This window comes from Uloborus diversus, chromosome 5, assembly GCF_026930045.1.
Source record: "Uloborus diversus isolate 005 chromosome 5, Udiv.v.3.1, whole genome shotgun sequence".
In the NCBI taxonomy this organism is placed as follows: Eukaryota; Metazoa; Arthropoda; class Arachnida; order Araneae; family Uloboridae; genus Uloborus; species Uloborus diversus.
This window is the reverse complement of record NC_072735.1, coordinates 82,275,829-82,298,510: the sequence shown is the minus strand read 5'-3', so window position 1 is coordinate 82,298,510 and position 22,682 is coordinate 82,275,829. Positions and strand designations below refer to the sequence as shown.

The following is a 22,682-nucleotide window of genomic DNA, read 5'->3' as shown; positions in this document are numbered from 1 at the left end:
TATCAATACAGAAAGAGATAGGGAGTAAATGGATTTCTTTTTTGCATATGGGAGTTATTAAATATTAGCATTAAAAATCTAATTGTAGGTTTAACATTGAGACAGAAATATAGGGTCCTGGGGTCTCTCCCCCGGAAATTTTTTCAAATTGTAGTCCTAAAAACGCAATTTTAGATGATCTCTGGTGACGTTAGGGAGAGCGGAGGTTCGAAAGTCCTCTTCCGGCAATTTTTTGGAGGTGAAACTCCGAGTTTGCATTTATATATTATCTCGATTATGTTAGGAAGATGAGGTCCGGAAAATTTTTAAATATTAGCCCTGAAAACGCAGTTTTAAAAGATTTTGGGTGATGCTAGGGAAAGGAGAGATTTCAGCAACATCCACCAAGAATTTTTTTGAAATTGGAATCTTAAAAAGATAACTGTAAGCTTTTCCTTTGATAAAAACTGGAACATCGACAGTAATTCAAAAGTTAAGTTCCAAAAATGAAACTTTTACCGTCCTTCGATGATTTTAGGAGTAGGAGTTATGGCGAGGCTTTACTTGGAATTTTTTCGAAACTGAGGCATTAAAAACGAGATTTCTGACGTGCTTTACTGATGATGACGTAGGGGGAGGGAGGGGGGGGGACTTTTTTTGGAAATTTTTCAATGCTGTATATCCGAAAACAAAGTTATAAACGATCTTTCATAGTTTTACTAAGAAGAGAGGATCGAGGGCTTTCACCCGGTAAACAATTGAAACTTCGGGAAGAGAAATGAGAGGGGTAATATTTAATACGGAAAGATAAGGTTAGTGGACAATGGAAGATATAAAGGTCTGGTGTACCTGTGAGTCTATGACACCATGACATGGACTTTTACATGATACAGAATCTGAAAGTGAGAAACGAAGTAGATCGGTTGGGAACACTATGACCAGTTACAAAAATTGCTTGGTGTGTGGTGTTTAGATTTAAAATTGAGGTTTTAATTTAATTTGTAGGAATAGGTCAAAAAATCTTCTGTCTTGATGTTATGGGAAAAGTGGGGATTTGGGGGTTTTCTTCCTTTTTTTTTTGAGATTGAAGTGCAAGAAAAGGTAATTTTAGACGATCTTCGATGATATTATGGGAAGAAGATGCTTAAGGGGCTTCCGAAATTTTTTCGACACTGATTTCTGACGCTCTTTAATCTTGGGGTGGGGACGATTCTAGGTCGATTGTGGCAGAAATACTCTCTTCGAAGTTTTTCGGAGCTGCAATCCCAAATACGCTGTTGTAGGCCATCTGTAATCATGTTAAAGTAAGGAATGGGGTTCTTCCCCAGGAATTCCTTAAAAAAGCTAAGTTTCAAAAACGCACTTTAGGCAAGCTTTGGTGACTAAAAAGGAAGATATAAGCTCTTTTGGATTCCTCTCTTCCCCCCTTTTGGCTACGTCCCAATCTTCTTTTATTTATTTTATTGATAAAAAATATGAAACACCCTCCAACAGTATTCTCCTTAAAAACCATTTACATTTAGATTTTTCAGAATAAAATTTTCAATTTACAGCCAGTATTTTTATTTGCTTGAAATGCAAGCTATCTGCGGCCCGCAGGTAAAAAAAAAACTTTTCCTGAACTGATCTGGTGCTTTGGTGACCTTAAATAACCTTAATGATATTTGGTCTTTTTTTCACTCTATTTTATTTTAAATATCATTCCTTCTTCACCTCTTGATAAAGTTTTGTTTCAATTTTCTATTCATACAAGATTTTTACGTTCAAACACTTAGAACTACTGTTGTGACTATTAATTTCAATATTTTCAGTCTCTCTCGCTATACTTTAATTTTTCTCCTAGTTAAACCATATTTATGGGGCATGTGTTTTCTATATACATAACTCTGATTTTCTGGATGATATGTTTCATTTAAAGAAATAGGAAAGGTAAATGGTATAAATGGTCAGTGTGTCGGCGGCCCCTGAGAATCATATTTCTTCATGTAATACTTTTTAAACTGAAGGGTCTTCAACCGTGGATTTGAACCCTTCGAGGGATATTGAGTGAGAGAAACTGAATATTTTATTCTTCGCAAAAAAATGTTAGAAACGCACATTTAGGAGGTCTTTACTTAAATAATCTTTATAATACAATTTTGGATGCTCCAAATTGTGTTTTAAAGATAGCATTTTTTTGTTAAAGCCTTATTGAAAAAATACTTTTTGTCACTTTTTTCGCAATTGTTATGAACTACAATTCATAACAATTGTGAATTGCCATTCATAAGTAAGAAAAATGTGAATTGCAATCCATAGATGAAATTGAAAAATGGACAAAAGTATTTTAACTTTTTAGTACTGCCCTTGTTTTCCTGTTTTTTATTGCATGACTAAAATGAAATTGGCGGCCCCATTTCTGAAAAACTGGGCTGGTGTAGCACGCCCACGGCCCCCTTAGCAACGGCCTTGCACCCTCCATCCGTGGGCCCATGCGTAAAGAGGGATTGAAGCTAGAGAATTTACGAAGAGGTATTTACATTTTACTATTTGTAGGTAGGGCAACTGATCGGCCCGAAACATGACCGGCCCACCGGGCAAATGCCCAGTTGCCCGCCAGGTGTATCCGCCACTGCTCAGGGCGCCTGATCAAAGGGAGGGGAGAAAGATAAATGCAGGGAATTTGATGCCAGGTGCCATTTTTGTTGTATGGTGAGTAGAGACGTACCGAGTACTCGGTAACTACTCGGTACTTGGCATACTCGGCCAATTTACCGAGTACTCGGTACTCGGCCAAATTTTGATCAGATACTCGGCCAATACCGAGTAGTTGCAAAAAATTGAATATTGTCCAAGACAGATATTAAAATTTATAAAAAAGCACAAGCATATTTAATATTCTGCAATCATTTACAAGTCAACTTTAAATTTTGAGAATAATGAAGTTTTTAATGCTTTAATGGAATAAATCTTTATTTTAATGTCCCCAAAGTTAATAAAACTTATTTATTAAAAATCGTGCGAAAAAGGTAAGTATAGAAAATATGGAATTTTTACATTAAAAATAGATTTTTGCTACAAACAAAAGTTAGTTATAAGAAATATGAAAATTCCTTTGCTTAAAAAAAAGGGAAATAAAACAACGTTAAAAGCATAGTGCAGGAACACTGCAGACACGTGTTTTGGCATTACAGGGAATTCCTTTTTCAATGCACAAAATGTGAGCTTGTAAATTTAAAGGCATCTGACAAAAGTCGGGATTTTTTTCCCGAATGTCTTAACATTCTTTAGCTCACATTTTATGCACTGATAAAGACGTTCCTTGTAAGGCAGAAACAGGTGTGTGAAGTAGGGTGCATCATTTGCCCAACTAGTCTAAAATTGTTTTGTCCCTAATTTAAAAATGTTCTCATACCACTAGATAGTAATAATGTGAATTTTTATGAAAATCAAAATTGATTTAGGTATCCCACCTCAAGCAAGAAGTTTCTTTTTTAAGGTAAATGAACAATTATAACATCAAAAGTTGACTCAAAGTGTAATAATGGGAAATCATTTTTAAATTACTTAATTTACATTGTACTTGTGTTAACTTCTCAACTGTTACCATTTTTTCAGTAACTTTCTATAACATCTTTTGTAACTGTAAGTTTAGGTTCACTATTTGTTTTCAACTTTCTACCATTTTCTTCTATCATACAACTGCTAATGCTAGTTCTTTACGTTTTCTTCTTGTTATTCTATGCATGTGTGTTGTAAACCACTTAAATAAGTTGATCTATTCTGTTTTAATTCATAAGATCCATGAATTTTTGAAAGTAACATATTTTGAAATCTTTCAATAAACATGAGTAAATCAGCTGTTGTTGAATCAGTGACATTTTCTCCCCAAACAAAGCTTTGTTCATCTGTACAAAAGGTAAAAGTCAAAACCAGACAATCTTCAATGGTATTTGGTCTTGGAACAACTCAAGAGGACTCGGAATTTAAGGGCTCACGTTTACCCACTAGCTTGCAAGTGCTTCGCTGCTTGATGTATCTGAGAAAGGTGCCGATCAGAATCTTACCAAATGGGAGTCTTCAAAACTTGTCTTGTCAAAAATATCTGATTTCTATGCAAAAGCAAACATTCCAATGACTACTAAACGTAAATCCTGTGAGAAAATACTAAAACTTCATGAAAACAACACAAAATTAAAAGCAATTCCTCTTCAAAGAAGAAATACAGCAAATTCCATTAATAAAGTAAAGAAAATGGAAGAAGAATTAGCTAAAACATTTTCATTATGGCCTAAAAATGTAGAATACCTTATAAAAAAATCCAGAAGATTTAGCTTTTCTTCAATCTATGAAAAGTGATCATCTAACAACCTTTGGCTCACTCGATAAAATATTACACCAAAACCTTAAGTGTCAGGAAATGCGTGAAATATCAAAAGCAGCATTTTGTGAAAAAATAGCCAAGGAAACAAGGAACTTCAATACAAGTTTTAATTCAGCTATTATTGATGAAATTGAAAGAGATGAAAATAGTGATACAAGTGATGAGACAGATTTATAATGCTCATAATACCAGAAATCCTCATCGTACAACACGAACTGGTTCATATGCTTTTATTCCGCATGATACTATAAAACGACCTGATGTTATATCATTAGCAACACGTTTAAAATGACACCAGCACAGCAAGCTTCATACACTAAAATTTTAATAGCAGAAGCTGGTGGTGAATCATCCAAAATTTCAGCATCATATGCAACAACAGACAGAGCAAGACAATCAAGTGTCAGAGACATAGTCAAAGCTTGTAAGGAGCAATGGAATGGTTTTGATTTTGCAACTTTGCACTGGGATTCTTAACTCTTACCAACTTTAACAAATCAAAATATTGCAGAAGAAAGGCTTGCAGTTATAGTGGGTAATTCATATGAAATTAATCTTATTGGTGTACCAGTATATCCAATAGGAACAGACAAAAAAAAGTTTTCATTGCTAATTTAACAACTAATTTGCTAAATTCATGGAACTGTTCCGACTCAATAGTTAATTTGTCGCTTGTCACAACTGCTTCTAATACAGGACATATAATTGCAGCATGTGTAGCTATTCAACAGCGTTTGGGTAAAGCTCTCCTGTGGTCAGCTAGCCGTCACCACATTGGAGAAATTATATTGTCACATGTGTTTGACGATTTAAAAATTGAAGCATCGAAGTCACCAGACATATTTGTTTAAAAGATTTCGCAAACATTATACATTACTGCAGTTTGTGGAAGAGAGTGACGCTGCTATACCTATAAATTTATCCAAATTTGATGACAGTTTATTCAGTGAGTCCGCAAGAATTGATGAGTGCAAAAACAATGTTATCAAATTAGCTAAATCAAATGTTGTGTTTTTCAGAGGTGACTACTTAGAATTTGTTCAACTTTGCTTTTTATTCTCAGTAAACGATTCAAATGAGATAACTGCAGCAGACTTTAAATATCCAGCAGCTTTATATAAAGCAGATGGCAAAATTAATTTATTCAATCAAAATTTGCTTATTTCAACACCAAATCCAAGAACTACCAACTGGAACAATAGCTACGCATCAACAAGTTTTAAAATTTAGAAATTTTGTTAATTTTGTCACTTTGGTATATAGTTCATGGTGCACTTCTGTCTTCGATGCATCGTGGAATGACTCGCAATTCTTTCATTTACTTATAAAATATAGTATTATTAATTCAGAAATTTCTGAAAGTGCAATTAATGCTTTTAAAAATCACCTTTGGTATCTGACAGAAGAAATTGTACCTCTAGCACTATGGAATGATAAAGTGCCTGAAGCAGGCCGACGTGCTCTTGCTGAAAGTATATTGGCCATTAGACCAGCTAATCTTTCTAATACAAAACACAGATTTGGTATGGGATTTGGAAAACCAGTTTCCAACAGAAATTCATTTTTCACCAACACTGTCTGATTTTGTTGGCATTGATACCTGGTTTCTATTTTTAATTTTGAAGTTAGATTCAGAATTCAATGTAATATTATGAAATATACAATAAATTGGCTTCAATAAATCAAATAATATTTATCAACAATTAAATAAATGGAAAAAATTGCTTAATGTGTTATTTTTCCGAGTTTTCATAACTTTCAATTGTCAGGTGGCACACATAGATATTGTTCAAAGTGGGAAAAATTTCACACAAATTATTAATTTTGTATGTAGAACAAAAGTAGCTTAGGGACAAAGCATTTGTAAACGAAAAAAAAATTGATGGGGCGGATGATGCACCCTAGTGTGAAGTGTTCCTGCACATTTGCTTTATTTGCTTTTAAAAATTATTTATGTTTGGCGGACTAGAACTAAAATAGATTGGTATAGTTTGTCTTAATTCCAACTTGATTAATCATACCTTTTATTTATTTCTTTTTAATTTTAAAAAGAATTTTTTTGTAAAATTTTTGACATAAACAAAATTTTTTAAATAATGCGAAATTAAATTTCATCCGGAGTTTAGTTTTAAAATCTTTTATATAGACAAAGAGGTCTATAATACTATTCCAATAAGTTCAAAATTGATCACGTGTGTGTCAGTAGTTCTTCTTAAAACATATTTGGTACTTTTTAACTCGGCCGAGTAGTGAAATGCCGAGTGCTCGGTAACTCGGTACTCAGCCGAGTAGTGAAAGGCCGAGTACTCGGCTACTTGGCCAAAGTGCTACTCGGTACGTCTTTAATGGTGAGTACTGAGAGAAACTACGTGCCTTCCCTTTTATGCACAAAGAAACATTAGTAACTGATCTTTGTCTTTGATACAAATGTTATGTTTACCACGAATGGATTTTTCCTTGTTTTTTTCCGTGACAAAAGTTTGAAACAAGAAGGAGGTAAAAAATCATCAAACAACAATATTCGTTTTTATTGCTTAAAACTGTCCCGTAATTTTGATTTTTCTCCCGGGGATGGTCAGCCAAGGATGTATACTGAGTGCAAATTTTATCTGAAAACAACAACCTCACAAACTTGTATAGTTATGTATTAATTTTCAAAAGCCAGGAAGGGGAGAAATTGACCCCACTAACCCCCAAATGACATGCCTGAAACAAAAATTTATGTTGAATGCTAAAAGTACATAACATAATACTCTTTAGTTTACAGTTTACCTATTTCGTTATTTATTTAGTTTAATTATTTTATTATAAATTTTATGTCCCATATTTAACAACAAATTTAATTTTATATAGTTCTGCATTTTCATTTTTTTTTCCTACCTTTATTTTTTTTTTTTTTTTCAAATTCAAACATCTGCCCCTGTTTATGCAAGAATGCATGTCAGCTGCTGATTATTTTTAACTAAAACTAATTTAATATTGGCTTTGCTTTTTGTATCATAGCTTGTGACAACAGGAGCTGAGAGTGTTACCTAGTATTTTTTAGTTTTTTTTTAAATGATAAATGGATGCTCTCGAAGGAATGTTTTCGTTTTTGACAAAACAAATCTATATCAAAAATGGTTTTATTGCACCAAAATCTGAGTTTTATTATTATTACGTAGTTTTTTTTTTTTTGAGCAATCACGATTGTTTATTGTTCTTACTTGACTGTTTTTGGCGTTCCTTTGATTTTTCCCACCGCCACCCTCCGCACCATCACCGTCGACGGGCTCCTCACGATGCTGCACATCTAGCGAAAGCCATCTCCGGGTTGCATCCATGTCCTACACACACGCGCATACATACACAACTACACACACACGCACAAACACATACACACAAATACACCTACATACACCAACACACACATACACAAACACACATACACATAACCCGTACACACAAACACACATACACATAACCCGTACACACAAACACATACCCCACACACAAACACACACGCCTACATACACACACTCGTGATTGCGAAAAACATAATTTGAATTCAAGATGTTAAAATTCAAATTAATTTTTTTTTCTTTTTTTTTTTGCGATCATTATATTGCGTTTTATTCTTTCTGACTCAAAAATTTTATTACTGTATTGTTGAAAGGTGTTTCTTTGTTTGGATTTTATTTTCATATTTTTGTAATTAATATCTTTGTCCCACCAGTTTATTTTTCATAATGATGATTGTCAGCTTGTTTCTTCCATTTTGTTTTTGAGACTCGGTCTTTCGTTAAATCCCTTTAATACTTCAAAACTACTTTTTGTTTATTTTGGGAACAGTTTTAAATCAAAAATACTGTTAGTTTATTTTACATTAGAAATAAAATTTACGCTAAATTTGTTTCCTCTTGACGTGTTTGTAGTCCTATCTCTTCCTATTTTTTCCTACTTTTTTTAAGTGATTTTTTTCCTACTTTTCCTATTTTTTTAATTTTTGATTCCTTATTTCCTACTTTTTCCCCACAAAAAAACACTTTGGGGTCTGAGCATGGAAGTCTGAGGTTCTGTTGTAGGGAAGAGCAGTTGCTCCTCCCCGCCCCCTCCGCCTATGCCCATGGTCCCATCCTGATATGAAATAAATGATGAGAAGTTGTAATGCAAATTTAACTTTAAACTCATGTGGGCCATTCCACAAAAACTTCAAGTCTTTGTCCCACACATAACGGCTCATGTATTTCATTAAAAGTAATAATTTTAAAGGGTGATGTCGAAATTTTTTTCTTAAGAAATCACACATAAGTTTGTAATTTGTTAAGCAGAAAAAGTTTGTTCATTAATACTTCAAGGTATAATTTTTAATGAAATATATTTCATTAAAAGTAATAATTTATAAGGGTGATGTCGAAATTTTTTTCTTAAGAAATCACACATAAGTTTGTAATTTGCTAAGCAGAAAAAGTTTGTTCATTAATACTTCAAAGTATAATTTTTAATGAAATATATGAGGCATCACAGAAAGAATGACCATTTCCTGTGGAATGGCCCATGTACGTCGTACGACAACATTATTTTTGTTGGGGGGGGGGGAAGAAAATGCATGAATTTTTATAACTTAAGAATAATTTTTTTGTTCAGAGCTTGGCACAGATTTTTTTTTCCTTTTCTTTTAAACTATTGAGAAGATCAATAAACTGGGAAACTGGTGAGTTTTATTATATCTATGAGAACAGAGCAAGCACAAAAAACAAGCAATCATACCCCTTGTTCGAATTTGCCGTTATTTTTACTACAGTAACAAAATTAATTGGGGTTGGTGGTTTTTACATTTTGTTACACGTTTTTACGTTTAAACTTTCACCACAAAGATTGTTTTTCCTTCTTACAGTTTTATTCTGTGATATGTTAGAAATATAAAAGATGAAATTACAGAAATTTAAATATTCATTTGATTTATTTATTAATTTTTTGATGTATTTTTGTTGTGATTGAACCTCAATTTTACTTGTTATAACCTAATTTTGAATGTAAATTGTTCTTTCAGGGATTTGTTGCCCATGTGATTAGTACAGGTGCGGAATGGGTTTTGGTTATAGCTTTCGACCTTTTTATACTTACTTATGCTAAAGAATTGAAGAGTGTTTCAATTTCCTCACCACAGGTATCAATTTCTATATATATGAAATATGAATTTAATTTAAGTTTATTTTGTTTATGCATTCATTTTTGTATGAATTGTCAGCTTTTCAGTAATGAGATGCAGATTCAGGTTTTAAAGTCTCACAAAGAAGTGCAGAAACCATTTATCTTTATAATTTATTTTTATACTTAAATTGCCTGAATTCTGTCTAATCTGTAAAACTTAACATGAACCTGAAAAGAAGCACAGAAACTGAGATTCAATGCAAATTAAACCCTGTACAATCAAAAATACATTTAATCTCACAATATAAAGCAAACATTTAACAATTTCTGACCAACGTCATCTAATAATAGTTTCAGCACAGAGCTCTATAATTATGCATTGTAACTCATCACGCAGTTCTAGAATTCTCAGAAGCTTCAAAAACAAAAATCAACATTCAAATCCCGATCTCAAAAACAACCTTTTTAAACAAAGCTAAAAAAGTTACATTTCCCATTATTTTCATCATATTTTTCATTACATTTTATTGTTCTTCTTTTTAAAAAGCGGTTCTTGCCGTAAAAAACAGTAAAACCTTTCCAAAAATCCTATGGATTTTTTGGATTTCCAATTGCTACAAGAGATCTGGTCAATTGCAAGAGAAAACTAATATGTCTCTTGTGAAACTTTTTTTTTTTTAATCTCGAAATAAATAAACAAACAAATAAATAAATGAAAAACAATAATACTGATATTCCCAAAAATTGTGAAATTAGAGATCCTCATCAATACAAGTAGTAGTGAAAAGCATCCATAATTTAGCATTTTATTATTTGTTTATTTTATTTTTTGAAAAGAGTCAAAAACATACAAATCTTCCTTAGAAAATAACTTTTATGTTCTAAAAGGGAAATGGAAGCTCCATACAGGGTTCGTACGGGTCATGGAAATCCTGGAAAGTCATGGAAAAAAAATAAGAAAATTTCAGACCTGGAAAAGTCATGAAAAATTGAAATTTTCACTGAAGGTCATGGAAATTTATTTCAAGTCATGGAAAAATGTCCTGGACAAAGAGAAAGTAACAGTATCTAAAAGAGCATTAGAAATCTTGAGTGATATAACAATATACAACACATAAAAGCTATTAAAAGTGGAGAATTGAACGATCTTAAAATCAAATCTGAATTTTGAAATCTCATTACATTCACTTCTGTCACAGCCACTTGCCTTTATTTGCCAGGTGATTTTACTGCTTGAGCATAACTCATTTTGAATTTACTATTATTTTCAACATTTCTTATGTTTTATATTCTGTAGTAGTGAACTTGCACTTTCCTGATTTTTGCCACATCCACTCAAAAAACGCAATTCAATTGCATCAAAGCTGGTTTCCATCATCCTTAAAAACTTTATTGTTAAATTTATCAGAATTTATCTTAATTTGTTGAAGGTTTTAGAGAATAAAGATCTTTATTCAGGCAATAGAAGACAGAAAAAGGGGAATTCTAATACTCTAAACATTAGTGCCCATACATACGGCCTGCTAAACTAATCCATACGGCCCACTGCTACGTTCAATGTCAGGACTCGAACATTATGTTCTGGAATTTCTGGACCTATTAATTTATTTGCATTTGAAAAAGTGCAAATAAATAAACAAAGCAAGTACTTGTGAATCTGAAGATTTTTTCAGTACTGAATGTTTTTTTTACACAAATATCTGGTTTTGAAACATAAAGAACTAAACTATGTGGCTTTACTTTACAGAACCAAAATGCTGTCAAGTTATGTGGATGATTAAATGCACTGTTGACACTAAAAGGCAACGTTTAAAGCAAATTTATTGAAATTTAGTTGATGCTAATTCAACCTTTGTCCCATTCATTATCAGTCTGCTTGTCTATAACAAACATATTAGACATTTAAGCATCATCATATTCGATTAACTGCATTTTTACTTTACTTAAATTTATATGATGAAGGCAAATAAGAATAGTTTAGTTTTTTAAGTGTAAACTGATATTTTTTCCGCTATGAGTAAGTGCTTCAATGAGGCAGTGGCATTCATGTAGAAGTTTTGCTAATGCTCATTTCCAGAAATTGGCAAGTTTTATATTAAATAGTGCTATTCTCTTCGTATAACAAGGTCATGAAAATTTTTATTGAAGTCATGAAAAAGTCTTGGAAAAGTCATGGATTTTTTTAATCGAAATAGAGTATGAACCCTGTCCATATGAAAAATCCATTACTTATTCTCTCACTTTCAGTTGTACGATTTTTAAGTAGGTAATTTTTTTGCACTAGGGGGCATATTCAAAGCTGGGAGATTTTGAAATTTCTGCCATTTTGCAGATAGGTTGTTTCCCTTGCAATTGCATGCTCTTTTCATATCCAGAGTCGGAGAAAAATATAAAGTATCTGTGCACAAAACTCAAAAGTATCTGCAAGCTAATCATTGTCTATCACGTAAAAAAAGGGGGGGGGGATTGTCCGGATTCAAAAAAAAAAATTCTTAATCATAAGAAATAAATACTTTCAGGTATTTGCTTTGAGGTTACAACCCAAGTAGCATCAACTCATCGGATTTTGCTCGGTCGATCATCGACTCCTTCTAAACTCATCCCCTAACGCACGCTGATATCGTTGCGATCAGAATCCGAGAACCGGTTTTCGATGAGCTGTTTTTCATCGAAAAATGAAATTGTAATGATCAAATTTTCCGATTAGAATTTGCCGGTCAAAATTTCATCGGAAAAAGAGATCGTAATGATAAAATTTTTCGATGAGAATTTTTCAAGCGAAATTTCATCGAAAAACGAAATTGTAACGATCAAATTTTCCGATGAAAATTTGCCAAGCTACATTTTATCGGAAAAAGAGATCGTAACGATCAAATTTTCCGATGAAAATTTGCCGAGTTACATCTCATCGGAAAAAAGTAGGTCGTTTTAATGTTCCCAATCTAAAATTTTTGGAAATCTCCCAACTGTTAAAATAGGATATGTTTTATTATTCGAATATCCGACTATTGATCAAACGTAAGGCTATATGGATCAACATTCATGGTTGAGAATCGGAGGGAAAATGACTGAGACTGACTCCTGGATTTTGGAAGGGTTTACTCCGACTTGCTGCAAAATCAATTCAACTTCAACTCCACGATTCCAACCCCTATTACCTCACTGGAATTGCTAACAAAATGATACTACGACATCTTGAATGATTTCTCTCTATCACCAAAACAATTCCACTCCGTTCAATTTGACTCCCAAAATTACCGACTCCGATTCGGTTTGCGGACAAAATGATCGACTCCGACTCTTCACTAGCTGTCGCCACAAGCATATTCACTGAATAAAATTCTCACTTTCCAATCAGAAATCCACCAATCAACTATGCAAAAATTTGATGAATTCATAATCAGCGAATCCCGCCTTTTTTGCACAGTTTAGCTTCTACTGTAATTTAAGTCTTTTAATTATCGGGAAGATAATATAAATGTCAAATGTGTTTTATGTCTTCAGTTTTTAGTTAAAAGGATTGAGCTAAAATCGGAAAAAATGTCCAAATTTTTGAGTGAAGATCGGAAAAATTTGCGTAACTCTTATTTTGCGGTTAAGTCCGAATCTCCTGATTTAAGCATCGTTTTTTGAACTAAGGTGCTGAAATTTAAGAGAGTTTATCCTGTAATTATTTCAAAGTAAGTTTGTTAGTTTTTCAAACATCCATAAAGGCAATTGTTCAAAGTTTTTTTCATGCGTTGTGAAAGAAGTTTCGGTAGCGATCTGAAATTCGGCAAAGTCTGTGCTTGTCAGATTTAGGGTACTTTTTTTTTTTTTTTTTTTGAAATATTTAATACTTTAAATTGCTCTCCAGATATCTTCAAAAAAAAAAAAAAAACCCCTAACAGAAACAACTTTTTTTAATTTTTGCTAAACTGAAAGTGTGGCTCTTACGCCAGATGCAGTGCAAACTTCCAAACATGCAGCAAGTGCGAACTTGCTTAGCCCCATATGATAGGCTTTAAAGCCACAAAGGTGCTTTTGTGATATGATATGAGCACAAAAAAAAAAAAAGAAAAGAGAAAAAAGGAAATACAAAGCCACATGAAAAGAATTGCTCAGCTGACACCGCTTGATGCATAGGAGAAAAGGGAGGATTAACATTTTAGTAATTTTTCAAAAGAAGGGAAAAAAAAGGACAGGGTGAAAACTAGAACATTACTCGCGATTATGGGGAGATGCGCATGTCCGCAATGAATATATCCGCAAAGCAGCAAATATTTTCTTACAGCAGCAAATGTATCTGCGTCCGTCTATGTTATCTAGTTATGATTACTACGTTTTACATTAGCAAAATTAATTTTAAACAAATTAGAAACAAAGTAGAAGAACTTGAATGATTGTCGTGAGATACGCGTGCTCGCAACGAATGTTTCCGCACAGCAGCGAATATATTTGCCTTACGCCCTTGGGTATATACTATCCATTAGGACTGGGTGATATCAGAATTTTAATACCGCGATATATCGATCTCCAAATATCGATACATTCTTGGGAGGGGGGTGCAAAGGATAGAAAAACAACAAAAAACATTTCCAAATATAATATTTCTCTAATTCAAAACTTTCCTGGAGGGGAGCGTGCTCAATGGTATAGCTCAATGCATGACAAAAATGCTTCACAACAAAAAAGTTTTAAATATTCAATTCAATATTTTGTTTAAATCTTTCAATTTGAGCAGTCTCAATAATTTGAATGTACTTTGAACTATATTTCGTATTGATGTCTTAAATATTTTGTTTTTAGTCACTTAATAGCTTTTGTTTTAAGACTTTTTTGTTGAGTAAGACTAAGTAAAATACTAATAATAAATCTTTAAAGAATGCAGCTATAAATGCACTGCAATTTGATATGTTACTTAAATATTTTCAAGGGGAAAAATTAGAATTAAAAAATTTATTTATTTATTCTGAAAAATCTGAATATTATCAAAATTAATGCAGTAAACTTTTTTGGAGTTTTTAAATAAATTTTAAGACATTTTTTTATTTCTATGAAATTTTTCATAATTTTTAAAACCCACGAATTATGTATATTATTCATTTATGTTACATTAGTAAATTTAAAAAAAAAATGCTCAAAAATTGTACTTACAATTTATATTCTTAATCTGACAGTGTTAGAGAACCTTAATAAACCATCCAATAAATGTAATCGACTAGCTGAGCTTTTCCAATCATGGTACTTGTTGCTCTTCCGAAAATGCATAGAACTTTCACAAAGAACCCATGCCCGTGAATGTAGAACTCAATTCCATCTTCTTTAATGTGTACAAATTTCACAAACAACACTATGTCATTGCATTAATGTTAAACACTATGTCAGTGCATTAATGGTAATGTCAGGGTTGCCGGCGATAAGCCTTTAAAATTGGGTTACCGGTTCAAGTTGTGCCTTGTGTTATGAACGGAGTAAAAATTTTCTCTCTTATTATCGAAGATGAATGAAAAGTTTATTTTCATTCAGCTATGAGTGGCTTAAGTGAGATACAACAGTTCGGATGGAAATGATTGAGCTGGCGGTGTATTTTATTTAATCTCATTAGGTTTTTTCGTTTTTCATTTCTTTTTTAATACAAACATTTCTGTTCAGTTCATTTCACAAACCTTTTATTCAGTGTAATGTCAATGGTTTACATTTAATTAGAATTATGAACCGTGTTGGGTTATTGGTTAATTTTTAATTATTGCATTAAGATGCTTTTTTAACCACCACGCATTCACTTTTCAGGGCCCACGAGAGGCCATATCAGCCTTGTCAGAAACTAGGGGCGCGGTCCTTACAAGGGCCCCGCTCTTGAAAACTTTTTAGGGGGATGGGATCTGGAGACCAATCTACAATGGGAACACCTTGACCTTCGGTGGCCCTGTTAATTTCCCCTTGTACCATAATTTAAAATAAAATAACTGATTGAAGAATGCAGTTAATTCCTTGAAATTTCAAGCATTCATTCATCATACAGAACTATAAAAAGTTGTGTATTTTTGAGTCAGTATTTCAATTTCTCCGTAATTATGTCCCATATTTCTGTTTCAACCGATATCTCGGACGGATAGAAATCTAAATATCGTTACCATGGTAATAGTTAGATATTGATATATGATGATATATCGGTACATCGCCCAGCCTTACTATCCATTTATAACTTTTACAAATTAATTAAATAATATCAGTTTAAAACAAATTAGAAGTAAGCAGTAACAATTTGAACTATTATTGCGAGATGCGCGTGCCCGCAGCAAATGTATCCAAACAGCAGCAAATACTTCCACCAAACGTGTGGGTATATATACTATCTTGTAATAATTTTTACAATCTAAACAGATAAATAATATCAATATCAGTTTAAAATGAATTGGAAGTAATCTTTACTTCTTATTTGTTTCTAATTGATCTTCAATTGATCTAATCTTTATCTTTTATTTAAGAACTTTTACAAATGATTATAGGACGACTTTCAACCCCACGGCAAATGTATCCGCTCACAGTGCGCGTCTTCATTATCTAGCTTTATTCATATCTTTTTTTTTTCCAGATTATTTTTGTAATTGAAGAGCACAATTTGCAAAACACCGACTTCTACACCAGTGAAGATCACGTCAACATCAAAACTTCTCAAAATAGTTTACGCATTAATTCTGTATCTAATAGCCCTCATGCTGAATTTGGTTCAGAAAACATGCTAACTACGCAAGCAATTGTTCATTAGTTAATACTTATGCTCAATTATTGTACAAAATATTTATGTTTTTACCCTGGTTTTAGTTGTTATGTGTGACGTTAATTTTTATTTTGTAGAACATAAACATTTATGCATTTCTCTTATTTTAATTCGAAGGAATAATATTCTAGAAGTTGCTTCCTGTATACCTATCATTTTCGGTGTATAATTTTATGAATTTCAAAATTAATAATTCTATTTACAGAATGTTTTATGTTCCTTGCAAATTTTTAAAAGTTTAGCATCTGCCATTATTTTATGTAGAAAAACTGAAAATCAATGTATTTAGGAAACTTTTAAAATAATGCTGACAAAATTTTTCTTGCATGGCATTAGTCTGAATAATCTGTTTGACATTTTTTTATGTAACCCAAAACTTAGTTTAAAAATATCACTTAAATTCTGCTATTGGGGATTTTTTCTGAAAATCTAGAACTTTAATGTGTAATAATTAGAGTTAATTCACAATGCATGCTTAAACCATATTATAGAAAAGATATAGGTAGAACCATCCATGGAACTAATATACAATGTATTATAGTAATCTGGTTTGATAATGAAGGAAAAAACACAATTGTGCATTTTGTTGCATAATATATTTTAATCCTAAAGCATACAAGTTCCTATTATGTTGCTTTTGGGTTAAACGTTATTACTTTGCATAAAATATAAATTTCAAAATCAGATAAAAATTAATGATAGAGGCACTGATTTCTCACACTTACATATTTATTTCTAGACATTCTATTCAGGGTTCCTGATCTTTTTTAATCTTCAAAAATTTGTAGATATTAATTACTTTACATTTATAAACGTAATATATTTCATATAATAGATGAATCCATTCACTTTTCTTTTAAAACTAAGATAAGTTCTCAAACTATTCAATACATTTTAAAGATTTATAAATACGTTATAATAGATGGGATGGGATTTTGTTTTATTCTATGCTTTAAGATAAGGTTTCCATCATCATGTATGATTTAGTGTAAAATAATATGTTGTATAACTACTTTTCTTAACTGTATTAGTCATGGTGTAGAAGAAAAACTGTAAATTTTTATTTGGTTCTGAACTGAATTGAACTGTAATTTTGGAGTAAAAGTAATATTACAAGAGTGAAAATCTGTTTCACACACAGAAAGAGGGATCTGTCGTTTCATGTGCTGAAGTTAAAATAGTATAATGCAGTGTAGTTAAATTTAGAGCAATACATACCAAAAATGCAAAATTAATTTATAAAAATAAAGTTAACTGATTTTAATTACTGATTTTGTTTTTAAAAAAATCATTTTATTTAAATCATGATTTAAATCAAGGAACCCTGATTCTATTTAATGCCATTTTTCTGAAGGTAAACTGGCGGTACCTGTGATAAAAATAAAATCTTTTTCAGTATAGAAAATTACAGAATGTGTTAAAAATACAACGAGATTTTTGAAAGGATTGGTTAAATAGAGAATCAAGACTTCCACCATCAGCAGAATATTTTCATGCATGAAAATTCATGTTTTGGAGAGTTGCACCAAAAAGCCAAGTTTTCTTCTCTACAAAACATAATTTCAAAATTATCAGGGACCTTTTAAGGCTTTAGGTAATTAATTTTGTGGTAATCGTAACCTTGTGGTGTGTGACAATTAATTTAATTAAGATTTCAGCTGTAATAATAGGTTATGGGTGATAATTAGGAATCTTAGAAATGATCTATATTATTGTCACATCAGTTCCATTTTTGTTAAAAAGAAGGAATTTGTACAGAAGTACTCTTCCATAAATTGACTTATTTTTTCCTACCACATATTCCTCAGATTACACTTGTTCTTTTAGTATGGTCTTGTTTTAGTTTGCTACTTTTTTTTTTAATTTTTTTTTTTTTAAAGCATGTGCATTATTCCCGGTGATAATTTATTTTATTCATACATAACCCTGTGAAAACATTATTTTGAAATATATATTTTTAAAATCGTTGAGGTGGTGAATTATTAAAAATGAAAAAATATGTTAGAAAAACATTCAACTATTAAAATTGTTGATATGATGTCTTAGGATTTACAAGGAAACCTTTTTTCACTACATGAGATGTGAGCTTATGAATAAAAGAAAGATTTTCTGTATCTTTTCATTAATAAGTTCACTTCTGTTTGCAAAGCATCCTTGTAACCCAAAAACACATCAATTCTTAACATTGATTTTGCCATTTAATATTTCACTCATAGGTCAACTTTTTATATTGTACTAATGAATGAAAATATGGCAAACTAATATTATGTTTCTAATTAACTTGAAATGTTTTGACTGCCGATGATTTTATGAAAATAAATTATTTTAAAAATTGTCTTTGTACCTTGATAAGTTCAAAATTATTTACTTTAACCCATTTGCATGTATACTAAAAGAGGAAAAACTGGTGCTTACTGTGAAAAAATAATCTTATTAGGAAACCATTAAAATTACATTTTAATACATGATTTGTAAATATTTAAAATAATCTTGTGTATTTATGTGCTTTAGCTATATAGCTACTGTATGCATTTTGAAAATATAATAATAATAAAAAAGCTAAGCATTCAATTATGTGAGTTAAATGCAAATCAATTAAGTTGTTAAGTATTATGTTATTTTATGTATTTATATCAAACTGGTTTAACATGTGACAAGAGTTGTTTGTTTCAGAGTTTTTACAGTGCAAGGATCCTTAAAAAGTCCTTATTTTATTTTAAAGAAGTTAAGTTTCTTTTTTCTTGCCAAGAAAACATATCTTGCTAAAATTTAAAAAAAAGTGTTAGAAAAAGAGAGGGAGTAATGAGATATGGTAATTTGCGAGACAAATCCATCCCTGTCATAGTGAGAAAATGAGAAATGTTCCGAGTATTGAATGTTTTTTTTTTTATTTTTTATTTTAATGTACCCCCACTTTCTTGTTGGTATTTTTTGCATTAATATGCAAGTCTTTCTGTATTCTGATATTTACAACATTCTTGGAAGCATTTTTGATCATTCGAATTAATACTTTAACCCATGTTTTGAAGTCGATTGCAAAGATAACTTTAAAGATTGTTAATATTTTAAATGCCTTTTTCAGGGTTCTCACTCACTTTGAAAAATGAAATTCGCCTCACGTTTTCCAGAAAAAATCTTTGAAATTCCAGACTTGATTTTTGAATTTGCAGCTTTTCTAATAAATCTAAAACTTATGATTTCCTTTAAAACATGAGCAAAAACTAGCTATTAAGCATTTGATATTGGAGCTATAGTTGTTATTCTTTAATGATTCTTTCTGCTTATACGGTTTAGTCTTTGAGTAAGTACTCACTTCATACGCAAATATGTTCATTCACTTTGATTTTAGCACAGTGGGTAAAGACAGTGGTGCAGTGAAGGGGGATTTTTGGGGCTAGAAACACCTCCTGAAGCCTTGGTTTTAGTATTATTGCCAATCCTACTACAGCAGGTTATACACATGTAAGGACTGTTTTGATTTAAAAAAAAACCCTCCAGAAGATAATTCTGGCTGTACTAGGGGGTAAAGAACATAAGAACCTACTTACTGTAGCAGCCTTGATGCAAAAAATGTTTTTCCGAGTATTTTCGCAATTTTCCAGGTTTTTGATAAAATTAATCCTTTTCTCTGACATTTCCATGACCTTTTTTGATTAAAATTCAATTTCCTTGCAATTCCAGGCTCCCTTGACCTTCAGAACCCTGCTTTTTTGTGAACCATATGAATTTTTATTTTCAATTCACAATGAATTTCAATGAACTGTTACAGCCGATAGTTGTACTTAAGTTGACTACACATCCCCACTTTAAAGATCTGCAGACTAAAAATGTTTTTTGCAATTTTGCCTAAAAAACAAAACTTGTCTCATTTCTCCACATTTCTCTCAACTGAAATCTACTTCCTATTTTATTGTAATAACCCATGTTTTTAACAAATATTTATTTAAAACTTGGAGCAAAATAAACCTGTTTGTTTTTACTTCCCCAAGAGTTCTCATGTTTGTTAACTATTTAATTTTCTGAAATGTAAAATTGTTTTATGTATGCTCAACAAAGATCTTTTGCATGGAAAATGTAGTAAATTTTTTCCCAATGCTTGTCATGTTTATATTTTAAATTATTTATTATCATAAATATTATATTTATGAATGTATACACATTTGTTTATTCTTGTGGATTTTGCCAAATTTGTTACAATACAATATTCAAAATATTTTTCCTCTATGTACACGTACAAGATGTTTTAATAGCTTAATAAATATTTTACATATGAAAATTACTTTCAAATTAATGTCTTATGAATGCTGTTAACTTATCAGTAGAGCCTGGATTATATGCACAATGAAATCAATTTATGCAGTGAAATTTATTATTTCGCCATGCAAATAAAAGATTTTCTGGATATAATGACACAAATAGCCTTTCTATAATTTTTGACAACATGTAATATGCTAAAAAAAAAAAAGTATAAAACATCGCCAGAATTGGCCGGATTAGACCCAATTTTTTTTTTTTTTTTTTTGAAAAATCCATTACTTAGCTCACTTTTGGGGTTTTTTTTTTTTTTAAATTTGAGAAGTTTTTAAAAAAATTAATTATTGAAATACTTTCACAATTTAAACTTCTTTTACATTTGTTCTTCACCACAGACAATGGACATAAAAAATGAATTTTGAACTTTAATAGTATTTCTTAACTCTTAACGGCATTAAAAAAATACTTCAAAGATTTTTTTTAAAAAATATTTAAGAGTCAATTTTTATAAGAGTCGGGCAGGTCAGATACATGCCATTTTTGCTTTTGCTAAAATATTTACAGTGGTTTCTTTGAATGATTTTAGAAGACACATATGTTTTCTTCTCTTCCAAAAACATTTTTTGTGACCCACAAAAATTGAAAGTTGGTCTCAACATAAGGTTTTTTCAAATCGACATTTTTTAATATTCAATTATCTCTGCGCATTGAGCATCAGCAAAAGTAATTTTTGTGATTGCAACATGATATTTAGTGCCTCAAATGAAATATATCGTAAATTTTATGGCTGACCGTCAGTGGACCCAGGCAGGAGTGGCTAAACTGTGAAAGTGAAAATGTGTCATGTTTGAGGCATCCTGGTTTCATGCACTGAGGTTTAACCATAGTTTTTGAGAGCAATTTGTGTAGTGATATATATAAATTATTAAATAGGCTCACTAAATGCATCGTTAATGGTCACAGCAGTTTTGTCATCATAAGATGATAAAGTGTACTTTTTAGGGGTCTGTATCTCAATGCACTGAGGGTCAGTATAGAACTTACTGCCTGCATTTCAAACTAGAGTATCTTAATTTTCATAATTAAGTGACAGAACTATGGGCAAATTCTTTTGAAGAACACAATATGTATTTCAAAACAGTAAAATGAACTATTTAGTTTTCAATTCAATCAACATATCCGGATTTAAACTTTCCTCCAGGGACTTCCAGATACTATTTAAAAAACTAGTATGATGAAAAACTTACCATAAAAGAAATATAGACTTGCAAATAGACTGATTATGCTTACTCGCATACTTTATATGATAACTGGAAGCAAAATGGGAAAAAAAAGGCTTTATTTCGGTAAAAACTTAAGCAATTTGTAACACTATTTTGAAGGTGTTTTGAGTATATTTTTTAATTGTTTTTATTAAGATAGCTTTTTTTCGTTTGTACTGTATATTATAGTTTGTTGATATTCGTTTAGGCTGTTCATTATAGTGACAAAAATTATTTTCTCTGCACTAAACTACCATGATAGCAAACAATTTCTTAGTCATTTTATTACTTATGATAAAAACAATACTATGACATTATAAAACAAGAGTATAGTTGCCTGATTAGTGGGACAGTAAAAATGCAAGACAAAGCATTGTAGCTTGAGTACAACTAACTGTATGGGTCGTTAACTTTTATGCAATTTCCTCATCATGAAGTGCATTTTATGAGCCTGCAGAACCATTACCCATACAGGCTGATTTTACTACCACTTTTCGGTACCTTCACATAAATCCTATTTTAAAAACAGTACTTTCTCTAAAATCAAGTAATAAAATCAGCAGCTTCACAAAACTAACTTTGAAAATCAGCAGTCACAAGAACAATATTAAAAATCAAAAGTCTCACAAAAATCAGCATTTTAATTTATTTTTGTTTGAAACAAAATTTACTCATAAAATAAAATTTTAAGCTGATTTATATGAACAATCGCTTCAGCAACTAATTTTTCGTTGTGTTTTAACTCATTTTTTGCGGTTTTTCTCCCCACAATGCATTTACGCAATTTTATGGCAATCTTATAACATCTATTTTGGAGGCCCGTTTTTCTGACAATTTTTTGCATTGTACACAGTACAAAGCCTTGTGGGGTTGAAATACGATGTTATTTTTCGTACCTCTTAAGTTTCTAGTCACCCCCCCCCCCAAA

At 31.4% G+C, this 22,682-nt stretch overlaps 1 protein-coding gene across 1 annotated transcript in view; it reads left to right on the top strand.

The window, feature by feature from the left end:
- The window catches only part of LOC129223436 (DNA damage-regulated autophagy modulator protein 1-like), a 62,747-nt gene extending 42,059 nt beyond the window's left edge, over positions 1–20,688 (top strand). The window contains exons 7-8 of the mRNA XM_054858049.1: positions 9,375–9,491; positions 16,053–20,688. Of these exons, the coding sequence (XP_054714024.1) occupies positions 9,375–9,491; positions 16,053–16,226 (291 nt within the window). The 3' untranslated portion in view covers positions 16,227–20,688. The remainder of the gene's footprint in view (positions 1–9,374; positions 9,492–16,052) is intronic.
- Positions 20,689–22,682: the final 1,994 nt, after the last annotated feature.